We start from the raw sequence: 15,661 nt of genomic DNA, 5'->3' as shown, positions 1-15,661 counted from the left end.
TCTACCTCAAAAATGATAAAAATAGACCGTCATATACTATTTTTGGAACACAAAACCAAAGCTGGCTGAATGCGAGGTTATAATGAACAACAAACTTGCTGACATGACAAGGGATATTTGTTTTCCACATTTTAAGATTATTTTCTAATTTACGATGGTTGACAAATGAAGCTTAAGCCATATTTGTTATAAAACCATTTGTATTTAGCGTAAGAATGATAAGTCAAAAGTCAAACGAGACTTTTCATTCGACAGGGCACAGCGAAGTGAGGTTCCTGACTTATTGCACATATGTACATCGCGCAAGTATAAAGTGGGGAGTTGCTCCCGTCTCTTGCATTTCAGCGATCCATTTACATTTACCTACTTTCCAAATCGCGCACGTAACTGACTATTGACGTACACTGTTTTCTATCAGAATTCGTTTGTGTTCGCTTCACCCACGTTTTTGACCCACCATTTTGTTAACATTTGTGCAGTGCACTGTGGGAGGTCACTGAAGTTGAACACTACTATAATATGGTTACAAAATTCGACCGGGCAAATTGATGATGATAAACAATTTACGAGCCAGTAAAATTACGAGCGTTAGCGCCCCATATTGAATATATTCTTAGAGGAATTGCTCCATACAAGCATTGTTAACATAAAAACGAAATCCAATCCCTATATTTACACTCACACGACTTTTTATTAATATTTCATGGAATAAAATTGTCATTTGAAAGTGACGTTATTATTCAATAAAAGTCGGTCAAAAGTGGGAGGAGCTTACTCAATTGAACAGTGAAAGATGACGCTTCACGTAAGGTAGAATTATTCATCCGCGACGACAAAAAAGTTCAATATTTTAGTGTAAAATAAACATGACAAACAAAGTAAATTTCAGAGATAATTTTATTTAATCAGATCAGAACTTTAAATAGGTATTCAATTTTGCTAAAAGTTCATATATAGCGTAATAACATAAAGTATTTGTTCACGGCCACATATGTGAACTCGGTGACCGTTATTGTGCAGCGAGGCGAGGCTGACGCACGCTTACACACTGGAGTTTTCCGAAGTTGCCAAAACACCAGTGTTCAAGTAGCTAAATTTGTTTGAGATTGTCGTCTGACTTGACGATATTACATCCTTCGGAGCCATGTGATTATATAATCTACGCTTAGATTCATCGCCATCTATGGAACAACTTCACTTGTATGTATTTGTGGTGACGCGGAACTGTCAACACGTGGATTACTAGCGGTGCATGTTTTATAATACACATGATTAAATTCTCAAAGAACAAAGACAAGAGGATATGTTTATAACTGACCTCTATCAGAGGGTCTAACGCCCGTCCACAACAAAGACTCGATCGTAGGACGAACATAGGCACAGAGGTAATGTTTACATTTGACACCCATCATTTTTAACAAAAATGAAAGCACGTCGGCCCGGTCGGGATATTTTTCCGTTTCTTTATACAATTGTTAATTTAACAATTGTTTGAATCATATATAAATATAAAACATGTATATATTTGTAACGTTCGCTCGACCCAGCTACTCCTGTGGGCGAGTTGTCCGTTATCATAAATTTATAAGGTCCGTTCCCAGCCTAGCACTCGTGACCAAAAGTAAAACCAGCAACAAACAAGATAAAGTTCAACATTTTATTTACAATTGTCAAAGTATTCAACAATACAGTTACATAAATGAGGGGAGCTAAAAAAACTCCATGTACAAAGAATGATTATCTATCTTAACTCGTTCCCAAATATGGGAACGCCTATCCTGTTCCCGTATGTGGAGCAAACCGTACTTGTTCCCAAATGTGGAGCAACTATCTTTGTTCCCAGATATGGAGAACTATATTTTTCCAGATATGGAAATTATGAAACTTTATAAAAGTTAGATTTGTATGACACTTGACCAAATATAGTTAGTATAATGAAAAATACTCTTAAATGACTATAGCAAAAATTGCTTTACATCAACGGTGACACTTGGAACATTCAAACATTCCCGCCCTGGGGAATTTCTCCAGTGGGTTAAATCCGTAATACATATAGAAAAATGTATTTCCCCACTATAAGCTTGTTCAATATGTGTACACCGGGTCATCCGCCCCAATTTACTCTGCTATAAAGCTTACCAAAGTTTCCATTATGGCAATTGGGTTGAAGGGTCAGTGGCCTCCGGACGTTATGTATAACGAATGACGACATTTGTGAGATTTTCAGGGTTTATATAGTATTCGGAACAGGAGCGCGTGCAGACATCTCTACTGAGAATGAATCTGCGCCGCGCTTCTATCCGCCTTCGGCATATTAACCAATCAGCGCCGTGCTTACAAACGTAATGCTTTGTTATAGCCGATGTCGAAAGCTGTGCAACATGCTGTCAACACAGACTAAATATATTCATTTCTAGCGTAAATAATCATGGATTATACCTAAATATAACACGATTGACAACTAAAGAGACTACATAGATGAGGTAAATACTCTATCGTTCATGTTAACCGTGAATTATACCGTTATTTTTGTAATATTGACATCGATGATTTGATCGTGTTACAAATATGGCGAACATCTGTTGAATCCAGTCCAGTGGGTCTGGTCGTCTGCTCTTCTCTTCTGTCTTCTATCTTCATAAAGAATCCCGGTATAGATTTATTTATCAATACCTTAGCTTGTAAATCGAGCATATGTCCAGCTCGTAACATTACCCCCTTCCACGTAAAGCATTTCGTCCCGAATGCTAATTAATTAATCTCGAATTTACAAGATAACAGGTGCGTGTCACGTGCTCCGCGCCGCGTGACTATAGTAATCCGAGAAAGTATTTTTGGGTTCGCTAGGCCCGTATACTGACTCTGCAAATTCTTCCTTGAGATTATTAATAACCGAATATAAGATGGGAAGTATCCTTGGAATTTTATTCCAATATACTATTTTCCCGTTGGTGTGGTCCATACCGGATTCAACATGATTAAACATATTGTTTACTGAAGTTGACTCAGCCATCCAGCTGGGTTCCCGCCATCCCAACAATTTAGTAACGTTGAAGTTAATAATGATATGCATGTTGTACAAGCTTCGTGAAGTATTTCCATCATCTCGAGCCATCCCCAGTTGGAACTGGATTTGAGGTACCGTATGTATTTTTTTTCAATGAAGGAACAAACAACTTTGTAAAGTTAAATTCAGAGTTTATATATTATCATATTGGAATTTTATCATCACATCATTTTTATCAGATACACAGTTTGTAACTATTAATAAAATTTTAAGACAAATTATTATGTAAAATTATTTCATCTTCACAATCAATGTATTACAACAGTTTCTATAATTGAGCCTCGTGTAATATTTTAAAATGGATAACTTCTTAGAAATTCTACAATTTGTCAAACAATATGATTGAATGTAGTTAATAATTTACACAGCGTAGTTTTCGATTTGATGTACAAAACAAGAGTCTTCACATTATTTTTTTTTTTCTGAATATTAACAATATATTGAACAATTTAAGAACTTGTAATAAAACTGTATCAATTCGAATCTTGATAATATTAACTTGTACCTTCTCATTTATAGAGAAAAATTATTTACATATACACAGTAGTATTGGTAATACAGTGTACAGCTGTACAACTGCAGTTTGAGCACAAAAATGCTGTCTATCAATATAAAGACAGGTACAATTATAAAAAATAGTTATGCAGTTTAGTTATAAACTCCAAGTACAGCAGTACCTAATGTCAATTCACACACAAATGTGCTTACTATTTACAATATTTAAATAATTAGGATAATTGATCCTTCCCATGTACAGCGGTACAAAATGGGTAATCCATACACAAGTGTTTTCCATATTTACAATATTTAAATAATTTGGATAATTAATCCTTCCCATGTACAGCGGTACAAAATGGGTAATCCATACACACAAGTGTTTTCCATATTTACAATATTTAAATAATTAGGATAATTAATCCTTCCCATGTACAGCGGTACAAAATGGGTAATCCATACACAAGTGTGTTCCATATTTACAATATTTAAATAATTAGATAATTAATCCTTCCCATGTACAGCGGTACAAAATGGGTAATCCATACACAAGTGTTTTCCATATTACATTAACAGTATGATTTAACTTCATTAAATAATTAGGATAATTAATCCTTCCCATGTACAGCGGTACAAAATGGGTAATCCATACACAAGTGTGTTCCATATTTACAATATTTAAATAATTAGGATAATTAATCCTTCCCATGTACAGCGGTACAAAATGGGTAATCCTTATCAATTTCTATTTCCATTTCAGTATACACTCCTGCTGAAAGTGTTTTTGATACAGTGAAGATTACAGGTAAGTATAATTATTTCCAGGTAAGTATAACAATACAGAAATAATTGTTCCCACAATATGTAATGAAGATACTATAAGATAACGTAAATTTTGAAATTTGTAAAAAATCAATATATTACTTGTGTACATACACAAACTCTCACTTGTAGGACCATGTTCAATTTGTACTCCTTGAATAAGATTAAAAGTATTGGCATTTCAGATTCATCTATTAATATTAAAATACTAGATCCTTATTGACCAATAGGTAGGCAATATATATATTCTATTCTATATTATTGAGCTACAATGCTCTTAAATTTTGTAACATTTGAAAATCCTCAAGACCTGACTATTAAAAATGGAGAGTTATCTCCCTTAGACTACACAGGTCTCTTCTGATAATATTGGTGAGGATAATACTTGTAAAAATATTTTAAAAAATTTTGGAATGGTCTTGATTATGATACTCTATACCTTGTACTTTACCCCCTTCCACGTAAGAATTTGTCCCGAATTATGTTTTCTTAATTAAATTTCAGCATGGGTCCACGAAGGCAGTATGAATCTGAATAATGTCCAGCCTTCTTATGTCGAGCCTTCTTAAGGTATGTATTTCCCACTATTCTGACAATGAACATTTCCATGTCAAAATTAATAATATTATCATTATTATTTTTAACTATAAAGAAGACCATTCTGGTTATATTACTTTTTAGGATATACAATATCCAAAGTTATCTGATTAAAACAAACATGTAACATTAATAAACAATACATAGGATTACCCTTTTCACGTATTACAGTATACATATATAGATTTAAGGGTTATGTGTGCCCCTAGGGTAAAACACTAACTACATATATTATGTCCACCCCCCATCCCCTTTAATTCTAAACCTAATAGTTCCCCAGTTTTTCTTCAACAATCTTAACTAATCCTGTTAACTCATAATACTTTGATTCTATCAACAGCTCTTCAAGCTCACGAAATCCATTTGGCAAGGTCCTATGTGAAGGTGCCCCGGTCTTGTTTCGTAGATAGTTGAGGATGGTCCTGAAATGTTTTCCATCTCGGTCGAGAAAGTAAGCGAACTTACTGGCCGTCTCGTATGGTTGGTGAGGGGAATCTTTCTGTACCATTCGACAAAGGAGTCCATCCTCGGCCATAAGGGTGGCCGCGCAAGTCGCAAATCTCTCACCTCCGAGATTGAGAATTAGCCTCTGTGACTGGTTTATGGCATTTTGGAGGAGTTTCTTGTCTGATGGATGGTAAGTGACTGGAGTGGAACTGACACTGTATCCATCGTCAGTTTCGGGTTGGCTAGGCTCAATGACTTGAGAACCTGCTGTTGTCTGGCCCTCCGGTTCCTGGTGAACATTGGTCTCTGGCTCCAACGGTGGAATGTCCTCAGTCTCCCCTTGGGACTTAACCTCTGATTGACCCTCCGGTTCCTGGTGAACATTGGTCTCTGGCTCCAACGGTGGAATGACCTCAGTCTCCCCTTGGGACTTGCTTTCTCAAGGTAGGGCTCAGGTGTTACCAGATCCTCTGTATTATCCCCTTTGGCAGTCACCTCTGTTTGGCCCTCAGTTCCCTTTGGCGTTGGACCCTCAGTTTTTCCCAGTAATTCCTCCTCATCAGTTAAGTGAACGGAGTCATCAGAGAGGATCAGGTCTTCTGCTATGTTTTCAGAGAACTCCCGCTCTGATTCCTCAGAGTTGTCCTCCGAGGAGGAGGTAAACAGACGAGGCCGTTTCGGAGCCCAGCTCCTTTTGGGTTGGTGCGGCTTCGAAGGTTGAGTTCTCTTCCTTCTAGGAGCCTGCTCCTGGGTTCTGCTAGCAGAACTTGAACTTGGGACGACCTTCCGCACCACTGAAGCTAGTTTTGGTGGGCGTGCCTTAACTGTGGGTCTGGGAGATGGTTGTACAACTGCAGGTCTCGCCCGTAGTTCTGCCTCCCTCCGGGCCTCCTGCCGTTCCTGCGGAGTCTTTGGTTCCCGGGAGATTTTCTTAATAAACTCCCTTCTCCCTCTCTGAAATCTGGTAAATTCCTCCTGCTCAGCAGGGGTGAAAGTCATGGTATTTCTTTTTACAGTTTCCATAGTGCCCCCTACACATTTTGCATGACGTGTGTCTACCCGGTTCGCCAATGCTCTGCAAGTTGAGCAACGGAAAATGAACCCTGAATGAGCTGCAGTCAGATGGCGCTCCGCAAAGTATAGCTTTGCATAATCTGTTCTACACATCTGGCACTCGAACCTTGTAATCTCCTGCAAAAGATACAAAATTTATTTTTACTAATATTTCATATTAAATTACACATCATGAAAGTTGATTTACTAATCTTAATTTTCCTTTAAAGGAATTTCCTCAGTTGCTCCAGAGATATTTGTACCTCAATTTTTTAAGTGTGAATATGGTGAACAAGCTTAGGTTTGCTCCTTGGGATTTCTCAACCCAATAAATAGTATCACTGATTACTACTAGATCCAATAGGTCTCTCCCAGTGACAATGGCTTTTAAATCCTTTGGATCGAAAGTTATAATACTGAATATAACTTTAGTATGAAGGGTGTTTTATACAATGCCCCTACTGACTATTGCTCTCTGATCCATTATAGGCCTTAAGTAAATTATGATGAACAACTTTTGCTTTGCTCCTGTGATTCTTCCTAATCCGATATAACAGATCATTTAATTTATTTATCACTTGGTAAGGACCTTCCCAATGACAATGTAATTTTGATCCCACCCCTTTATGTTGGGGGTTGTATAACCATACAGAGCTTTCAGGTTCAAACTGGTTGAGTTGTATATTCCTGTCATGTTCTTTTTTCATGTGGTCATGCGTTAATTTCAGTCTTTTCCTTGCAAAGTCATGTATGACCTCTATTCTGTCAGATAGTTCATTAACATAATCTGTCTTTATGTTTGTATTTCCAGTTGGAAGCCTCCCAAGAACTAAATCAACAGGAAGACTAACGTTTCGTCCAAATGTCATTTCACAAGGTGATACTCCAGTTGACTCATGTACAGACGACCGATAAGCCAACATAAGTAAGTAGATGTGTTCGTCCCAATCCTTTTTATTATCAGATACAAAAGCAGATAGCATAGACTCTATAGTTCTATTTGCTCTCTCTACCATACCATCAGACTGAGGTCTGTATGGAGTGGTACGAGTCTTTTCGATACCTAAAAGTTTACACATTTCCTGGAACACTTCAGACTCAAAGTTAGTTCCTTGATCGGAATGTAGTTGCATTGGAACACCAAAAACTGTAACTACTCTTTCAACGAATTTCCTAGCTACAGTGACCGCTTTCTGATTCCGTATTGGGATAGCCTCCACCCATTTTGTGAAATAGTCAGCAGCTACTAATAAGTACATGTTTCCACTATTGCTTAAAGGAAGGGGTCCAAGGACATCTATAGCCCATCTCTCCATAGGTCCACCAACTTGGTAAGTTTGGAGAGGGGCTTTGGCATGCTTGGTTGGTGATTTCCTAGCTCCACATTGATTACAGGTCTTGCACCATCTCTCAACGTCTGTTTTCATCTTGTACCAGAAGTACCTCTCTTTTATTTTAAGAAGAGTTTTCTTTATTCCTAAATGTCCTCCACTAATTCCATTATGTAAATGTTTCAACACTAGATGAACAAGCGATTGAGGAAGTAAGGTTTGGAAAATTGGTTGTCTCCCCTCAGTCTGCTCCCATTTGTGACAAAGAATTTCATTATGAATTTCCAAAGATTTGAAAATCATCCAATAATACTTAGTTTTGTCATTTGTATGAGAGATTCCTGACCAATCTGGTCTTTTCCCATCCTTTACCCATTGGGTAATTTGGTTTATGATAGGATCTTGATCCTGCATATGTTTTAAGTAGGCTAGGTTATCCATTTCTGAATTACTTTTATATGCGTTCTTCTCATCAGCAGACTCCTGAGATATGTTCCCTGATGGAGCTCCCGTTCCTGCAGAACTTGGGTTGTTGCTGTCCGTAGAAGATTCCTCCTTCGAAGCTTGGCTCCGGGTATATACATGCGAACATAGGGTATCCTCCTCAGGGCTCATTACTCTTGACTCTTGGGGATCAATACTAGTGTTATGGGTATATTTTTGTTCAGCCCGTGTACAATGATTGCATTGCTCGTCAACACAAGGTCTGCGGGACAAGGCATCTGCATTCCCATGTGACTTTCCTGCCCTGTGTTCAATTTTAAATTGATAAGTTGACAAAAATTCAAACCAACGGGCTAACTGCCCTTCTGGGTTTTTAAAGTTAATCAACCAAGTTAAAGCCCCGTGGTCTGTCCTTACTCTGAAGAATTGACCATACAAATAGTGGTGAAATTGTTTGATTGAGCTGATTATAGCTAGTAATTCTCTCCGAGTAACGCAGTATTTCCGTTCTGTCTTACTAAATGCCTTGCTATAATAGCAAATGACTTTTTCTTCTCCATTTTGTAGTTGTGACAGAACCGCTCCCAAACCAACGTTTGACGCATCGGTATCCAGGATATACAATCCTTCAGCCATGGGGTAGGAGAGAATTGGAGAACTGGTAAGAGCCCGTTTCAACTTGTCAAAAGCTTCCTGACAATCTTTCCCCCAAGAAAAGGTTTGATATAGTTCAGTTTGTTTATGTAAAGGTCTTGCTATATCCGCAAACCTTGGGACAAATCTTCTATAGTAGGAACATAGACCTAAAAACATCCTTATTTCCTTCACACAGGTAGGAATAGGCCAACTTTCCACAGCCTTTATTTTATCCGGGTCAGTGGATACACCTTCACTGCTGACCACATGTCCCAAAAATGAAACTTTCGTCTGGAATAGTTTACATTTTTTCGGGCTCATCTTTAGACAAGCTTCTCTTAATCTTTGAAAAACTGTCTCCAAATTTGCTACATGTTCCTCAAACGTTTTGGAAAATACTATAATATCGTCCAGATATACCATACAAATCTGCCACGAAAGTTTAGCTAGCACCTTTTCCATTAGCCGCTCAAAAGTGGCTGGTGCATTGCACAATCCAAATGGCATTGTTACGAATTGCCATAACCCTCCTCCTTGAACGGAGAAAGCTGTTTTTGGCCTATCCTCGGGAGCTACCCGAACTTGCCAGTACCCACTCTTTAAGTCCAGAGTGGAAAACCATTGAGATCCAGAGAGTGCATCTATTGTGCTATCTATCCGGGGTAAAGGATGACTATCTTTAATTGTTACATCATTAACTTTCCGGTAATCAATACAGAACCTAAGGGAATTGTCTTTCTTTCTAACCAAAACCACTGGTGAGCACCATGGACTGTCTGATTTTTCTATGACCCCTTTCTCTATCATATCCTCTATTTCCTGTTCTACTTCTTTTCTGTTTGCTATTGGTATGCGTCTAGGGTATTGGCGAATGGGAAGAGATGACCCGGTATTTATTGTGTGCTCTACTAAAGTAGTTAACCCCAAATCATTAGATGAGTTTGAGAATGTATCTTGATACTCTAATAGTAAACCTTTAAAGGCATTGCTCTGTGAATCTGTAAGATCTGTCCGAGATTCATCAAAGAGTTTTTCTAAATGTTCAGGCAAGCTAGTTTCCGTGTTATGAGTAGGAATCTCCTTTTTAACCTCATTAACACTAAGTTCCTCAGGGGGTAGGTCCTGACAAAAATCCACCACATCTATTGTGGCAACAATAGAATCCTTGTGTAACTTATACACTGTATCACAAGTATTAAGAAACCTTAAAGGCACACAGCCTAAAGTAGGATTTACAACACTTTTAGCCAGCATCACCTCGTGGCTTTGCACGAATCCTGGTGTGGGCTCTAATATAGCTGTTGTATCCCGACAAATAGGATCCACAAACCTCCCTGGGACAATAATTTCACTATTTGGAGGAATATTTACATCCTCAGAAATACACACTCTGCTACAAGTAAACTCAGTTCCATCTTGGAATCTGAAGCACTGAACATGTTTCCCTTTGATTGTTAGACAGTTCTTATTTAGTAAGATATCAACGGAATGAGCTGCCATAAAATCTAAGCCTATAATACCATTCTGCTTAATATCTGCTATCAGGAATTCCTGCTCTAATTCCATGTCACCGAGTTCTATGTTAAGCTTACATTTCCCTAAAAATGGCTTTCTTTCTCCGGTGGCAGTAACTAAGTTTAATTTAATAGGGCTTATTTCAACTTTTTCTTTTGAACTAAAGCTTTCAATGAAAGATTGACTTAAAATAGATACATTTGCTCCGGTATCTATAAGTAAAGTGACATATTTATCCTGAATCTTACAACGTGTGAAAAGTCCTATCTTATCATTGTTCATACTGTTCACAAAAATATCCATGGGTCTGTTCCCATTCTCCACCGATTTCCGACCCTTGAAATCGGCCTCTAAAAGTTTCCCTGGGTGCTTTGTGTATTTTGGTTCCCTGCTGGAGAGCTATTAGCTCCTCCACTGCAGTTTTCTTGTCTAGCATAATTGCTGTTTGGATGGGTCCGACTAGGCCTATTCTGATAATTTGGGTGATTATCTCCCCTAGTATGGAAATTCTTTGAGGAATTATCAATATGAGATTGCTTAGTCTGATAATGGTTATGAGACCTATTTCCATGGGAATTTAAATTGGTTTTATTCCCATTCTGGTTGTCTATCTCTGCATACCTGGGCTGGGACTTTTTATGGTCTGGGTTAATTGTTTGGTGGCTCTCTCCAAACCCAATATACTCCTGGTCAAAGTACCAATATCCACTTGTTCTCCCTCGGTATGATCTGCATCCCTGAACTGAACCTGATTTACAGGTATATTCAGTAGTTCCTCCTGACAGACCTGATGTACGGTTTTACCTCTTTGTCTGTCTGCTAATCTGTGGGCCTCCAGTCTAATAGCGTGTGTCTCCGCCTCATTTATAGTCTTAGGCCGAAGTTCTCTAACCCTAAGTCTCATTTCTGAGTCTTGCAAAGCGTCAATGAAATGATCTAATGCCAGTATACTAGTTAAGTTTTCATCAGCTGTCGGATAAGCCTGTCTGGTTAGTTTTCTAATAGACTGAGCCACTTCTGATAATGACTCGTTCTTCCCTCGAACTCTGGTTTGAAGCCTAGCCCTATACATCTCCGAACGCTCTATAGATCCATAGCGAACTTGAAGCAAGGCAACTAAAGAGTCAAAGTCTTGTCTTTCATGAGTACTTAGCTCTGTCAAAACTGTCCGTGCACTACTCCCTAAACTACTGGCTAGATATAAAGACTTCTCTTGATAATCCCATTTGTTAATTTGAGCTATAATTTCGAATTGAGTCAAATATTCCTCAAAATCTTCCTCTCCATTATACCTTGGAGGTTTAACAACAGTAGAATGTCTAGCAGTCACTGTCTGTCTAGATTGTCTGAAGTGTGGTGGGGATCCTGCACGGTTATCATTCCTATCTATGAATTGAACTGTGCTCTCAGGTCTACGAGTCCCCCTAAACCTTGACTCTATCCCCCTCCTCTCAGGTGAGTGATAACCTACATTCTGCTGGGAGTTTTCATCTCCTCTTCCTGAGTTACTATATATTGTTTCTGTCTCTATCCTACTTGAGCAAGAATTATCTCCCCCTTATACAACCATAACCTGGGATATTTGCTCCATTCCCTTGGACCCATTTTTCCCTTTCAGTATTACCTCCACTATTTCTTAACATGTTTGGATTTCTACTATCCTGGGATAAGATATGTCTTATCTCCTGATCATTGCTATGTACCAAATCTTCTAATTTAGTAAATTTGTCCTGTAAACCTTGTATTTCCCTGTTTACACTGTATACTGCATCATGTAATTCTTGTTTCATTTGTCTGTTTTCCTGTCTGATAATGTCCTGATTTAAGTTTATTTATCACTTGGTAAGGACCATCCCAATGACAATGTAATTTTGATCCCTACCCGCTTTATGTTGGGGTTGTATAACCATAACAGCAAGCTTTCAGGTTCAAACTGGATTGAGTTGTTTATTCCTTCATGGTTCTTTTTTCATGTGGTTTCCAAGCTTAATTTACAGTCTTTCCTTTCATAGTCATGTATGACCTCTATTCTGTCAGATATGTTCATTTACATAATCTGTCTTCTATGTATGTGTAATTTCCGTGGAAGCCCCCAAGACTAAATCAACAGGAAGACAAACTTTCGTCCAAAAGTCATTTCACCAAGGTGATACTCCAGTTGAATCATGTACAGACGTTCGATAAGCCAGCTACTAAGTAGATGGGTTCGAATTGTCCTTTATCATTAATCAGATACAAAAGGTAGCATAGACTCTATAGTTCCCAGCTCTCTCTAGCATACCATCGACTGACCTGTATGGTAGTAAAACCAGTCAACAATACAAGATAAAGTTTACACATTTCCTGGAACAATTGTCAAAGTATTCCAATGATCAGGAATAAGTTGCATTGGAACACTAAAACTGTAACTACTCATTTACAAAGAATTTCCCGTATCTACAGTGACCGCTTTCTGATTCCGTATTGTAGCCTCCACCCATTACTTGAAATTCCCAGCTACTAATAAGTACATGTTTCCACTATTGCTTAAAGGAAGGGGTCCCAGACATATGGAGCCCATCTCTCCATTTTTCCACCAACTTGGTAAGTTTGGAGAGGGGCTTTATAAAAGTTGATTTCCTAGCTATGATTACAGGTCTTGACCATCTCTCAACGTTGTTTTATATCTTGTACCAAAATACCTCTCTTTTATTTTAAGAAGAGTTTTTCTTTATTCCTAAATGTCCTCCACTAATTCCATTATGTAAATGTTTCAACACTTCCCAAGCGATGGGGAAGTTTTCCAGTTGGTTAAATCCCCTCAGTCTGCTCCCATTTTGTGACAAAGTATTTTCATTATAAGCTTTTCCAAAGATTGTGAACAATCGGGTCATCCGCCCCAAGTTTTGTCATTTGTATGAGAGATTCCTGACCAATCTGGTCTTTTCCATCCTTTACCCATTGGGTAATTTGGTGGGTTAAATAGGATCTTGATCCTGCAATGTTTTAAAGTAGCCTCCGACTAAAACGAATGACCATTTCTGAATTACTTTTATATGTGTATTCTCAAAGCAGATTCCTGAGCCTGTGGAGCAGTTCCTCCTGATAGAACTACTGAGAATGAATGCTGCGTAGAAGCTTCTCCTTCGAAGCTTGGCATATATTAACATAGGGTATCCTCAGGGCTCATTACCTTGACTCTTGGGGATCAAACTAGTGTTATGGGTTTGTTATAGCCCGTCGTAAATGCTGTTGCATTGCTGTCAACACAAGACTGCGGACAAGGCATCTGCATTCCCTGTGACGTTAATCCTGCCCTGTGTTCAATTTTAAATTGATAACGTTGACAAAAATTCAAACCAAACGGGCTAACTGCCCTTCTGGGTTTTTAAAGTATCAACCAAGTTAAAAGCCCCGTGGTCTGTCCTTACTCTGAAGAATTGACCATACATAGTGGTGAAATTGTTTGATTGACTGATTATAGCTAATAATCTCCTCTCCGAGTAACGCAGTATTTCCGTTCTGTCTTACTAAATGCCTTGCTATAATAAAGCAAATGACTTTTTCTTCTCCATTTTTTAGTTTGACAGAACCGCTCCCCAAACCAACTTTGACGAGCATCGGTATCCAGGATATACAATCCTTCAGCCATGGGGTAGGAGAGAATTGGAGAAAAAAAACAAGACCCGTTTCAACTTGTCAAAATTCCTGAAATCTTTCCCCCAAGAAATGGTTTTATATAATTCAGTTTGTTTATGTAAAGGTCTTGCTATATCCGCAAACCTTGGGACAAATCTTCTATAGTAGGAACATAGACCTAAAAATCCTTATTTCCTTCACACAGGTAGGAATAGGCCAACTTTCCACAGCCTTTATTTTATCCGGGTCAGTGGATACACCTTTGTGCTACCACATGTCCCAAAAATGAAACTTTCGTCTGGAATAAAGTTTACATTTTTTCGGGCTCATCTTTAGACAAGCTTCTCTTAATTACTTTGAAAAACTGTCTCCAAATTTGCTACATGTTCCTCAAACGTTTTGCGAAAATACTTAATAATATCGTCCAGATATACCATTTTGAAATCTGCCACGAAAGTTTAGTCACTAGCACGCTATACTAGCCGAAAAGTGGCTGGTGCATTGCACAATCCAAATGGCATTGTTACAATTGCCATAACCCTCAATCCTTTGAACTTGGTAAGAAAGCTGTTTTTTTGTGCAACGTAAAAGGACTACTTTATTTAAAAAGTGTACCCACATCTTTGTCCACAAAACCACTTGAGATCCAGAGAGTGCAACTATTGTGCTATCTATCTGGGGTAAAGGATGACTATCTTTAATTGTTTACATCATTAACTTTCCGGTAATCAATACAAACCTAAGGGAATTGTCTTTCTTTCTAACCAAAACCACTGGTGAGCACCATGGACTGTTGATTTTTCTATTTCTCTATCATATCCTCTATTTTGTTGTTCTACTTTTTTTGTTTGCTAACATGCGTCTAGTATTGGCGAAAAGAGATAATCCCGGTATTTATTTGTGCTCTACTAAAGTAGTTAACCCCAAATCATTAGATGAGTTTGAGAATGTATCTTGAACTCTAATACCTCTGTAAACCTTTAAGGCATTGCTCTGTGAATCTGTAAGATCTGTCCGAGATTCATAAAGATAATTTTTCTAAATGTTCAGGCAAGCTAGTTTCCGTGTTATGAGTAAATCTCCTTTTTAACCTCTTAACACTAAGTTCTTCAGTAGGTCCTGACAAAAATACCACATCTATTGTTTATAGAAAACCTATGTGTAAACTTGTACAAACTAATATCACAAGTATTAAGAAACTTAAAGGCACACAGCCTAAAAACACATTGGATATTACAACACTTTTAGCCAGCATCACCTCGTGGCTTTGCACGAATCCTGGTGTGGGCTCTAATATAGCTGTTGTATCCCGACAAATATGGATCCAAAAAATCCCTGGGACAATTAATTTCACTATTTGGAGGAATATTTACATCCTCAAAATACACACTCTGCTACAAGTAAACTCAGTTCCATCTTGGAATCTGAAGCACTGAACATGTTTCCCTTTGATTGTTAGACAGTTTTTTTTAGTAAGATATCAACGGAATGAGCTGCCAAAAATCTAAGCCTATAATACCATTCTGCTTAATATCAGCTTCAGGAATTCCTGCTCTAATTCCATGTCACCGAGTTCATGTAAGCTTACATTTTGCCTAAAAATGGCTTTTCTTTCTCCGGTGGCAGTAACTATCAA

At 38.1% G+C, this 15,661-nt stretch overlaps 1 protein-coding gene and 1 long non-coding RNA gene across 2 annotated transcripts; one reads left to right on the top strand and one right to left on the bottom strand.

Annotated features, from left to right (window-relative positions):
* The first annotated feature begins 1,068 nt into the window (after positions 1-1,068).
* LOC138309084 (uncharacterized) lies at positions 1,069-9,039 on the top strand. Its single transcript, XR_011206194.1, has 6 exons — positions 1,069-3,138; positions 4,323-4,367; positions 4,889-4,954; positions 7,293-7,406; positions 8,292-8,386; positions 8,824-9,039. It is a non-coding gene; the product is annotated as an uncharacterized lncRNA (long non-coding RNA).
* A 106-nt stretch (positions 9,040-9,145) lies between these two features.
* Positions 9,146-14,038, bottom strand: LOC138309673 (uncharacterized). Its single transcript, XM_069250886.1, has 4 exons — positions 13,996-14,038; positions 11,029-11,964; positions 9,318-10,619; positions 9,146-9,183 (listed from the first exon to the last, which is right to left on the bottom strand). Exons 1-4 carry the CDS (start codon positions 14,036-14,038, stop codon positions 9,146-9,148), a joined length of 2,319 nt encoding a protein of 772 aa, XP_069106987.1.
* Between the last annotated feature and the right edge of the window lie 1,623 nt (positions 14,039-15,661).

The sequence above is a fragment of the Argopecten irradians genome, chromosome 15, assembly GCF_041381155.1.
Source record: "Argopecten irradians isolate NY chromosome 15, Ai_NY, whole genome shotgun sequence".
Lineage (NCBI taxonomy): Eukaryota > Metazoa > Mollusca > Bivalvia > Pectinida > Pectinidae > Argopecten > Argopecten irradians.
The sequence above is the reverse complement of the archived record's forward strand: the minus strand, read 5'-3'. Positions and strand labels throughout refer to the sequence as shown.

Coding starts and splice junctions, on each gene's coding strand:
- LOC138309673 (XM_069250886.1), bottom strand. CDS start 14,038: ATGGCTGAAGGATTGTATATCCTGGATACCGATGCTCGTCAAA. Junction 11,965..13,995: donor GGATACCGATGCTCGTCAAA/GTTGGTTTGGGG, acceptor TGGTTGTATAAG/GGGGAGATAATTCTTGCTCA. Junction 10,620..11,028: donor CATAAAAAGTCCCAGCCCAG/GTATGCAGAGAT, acceptor CTTTACTTATAG/ATACCGGAGCAAATGTATCT.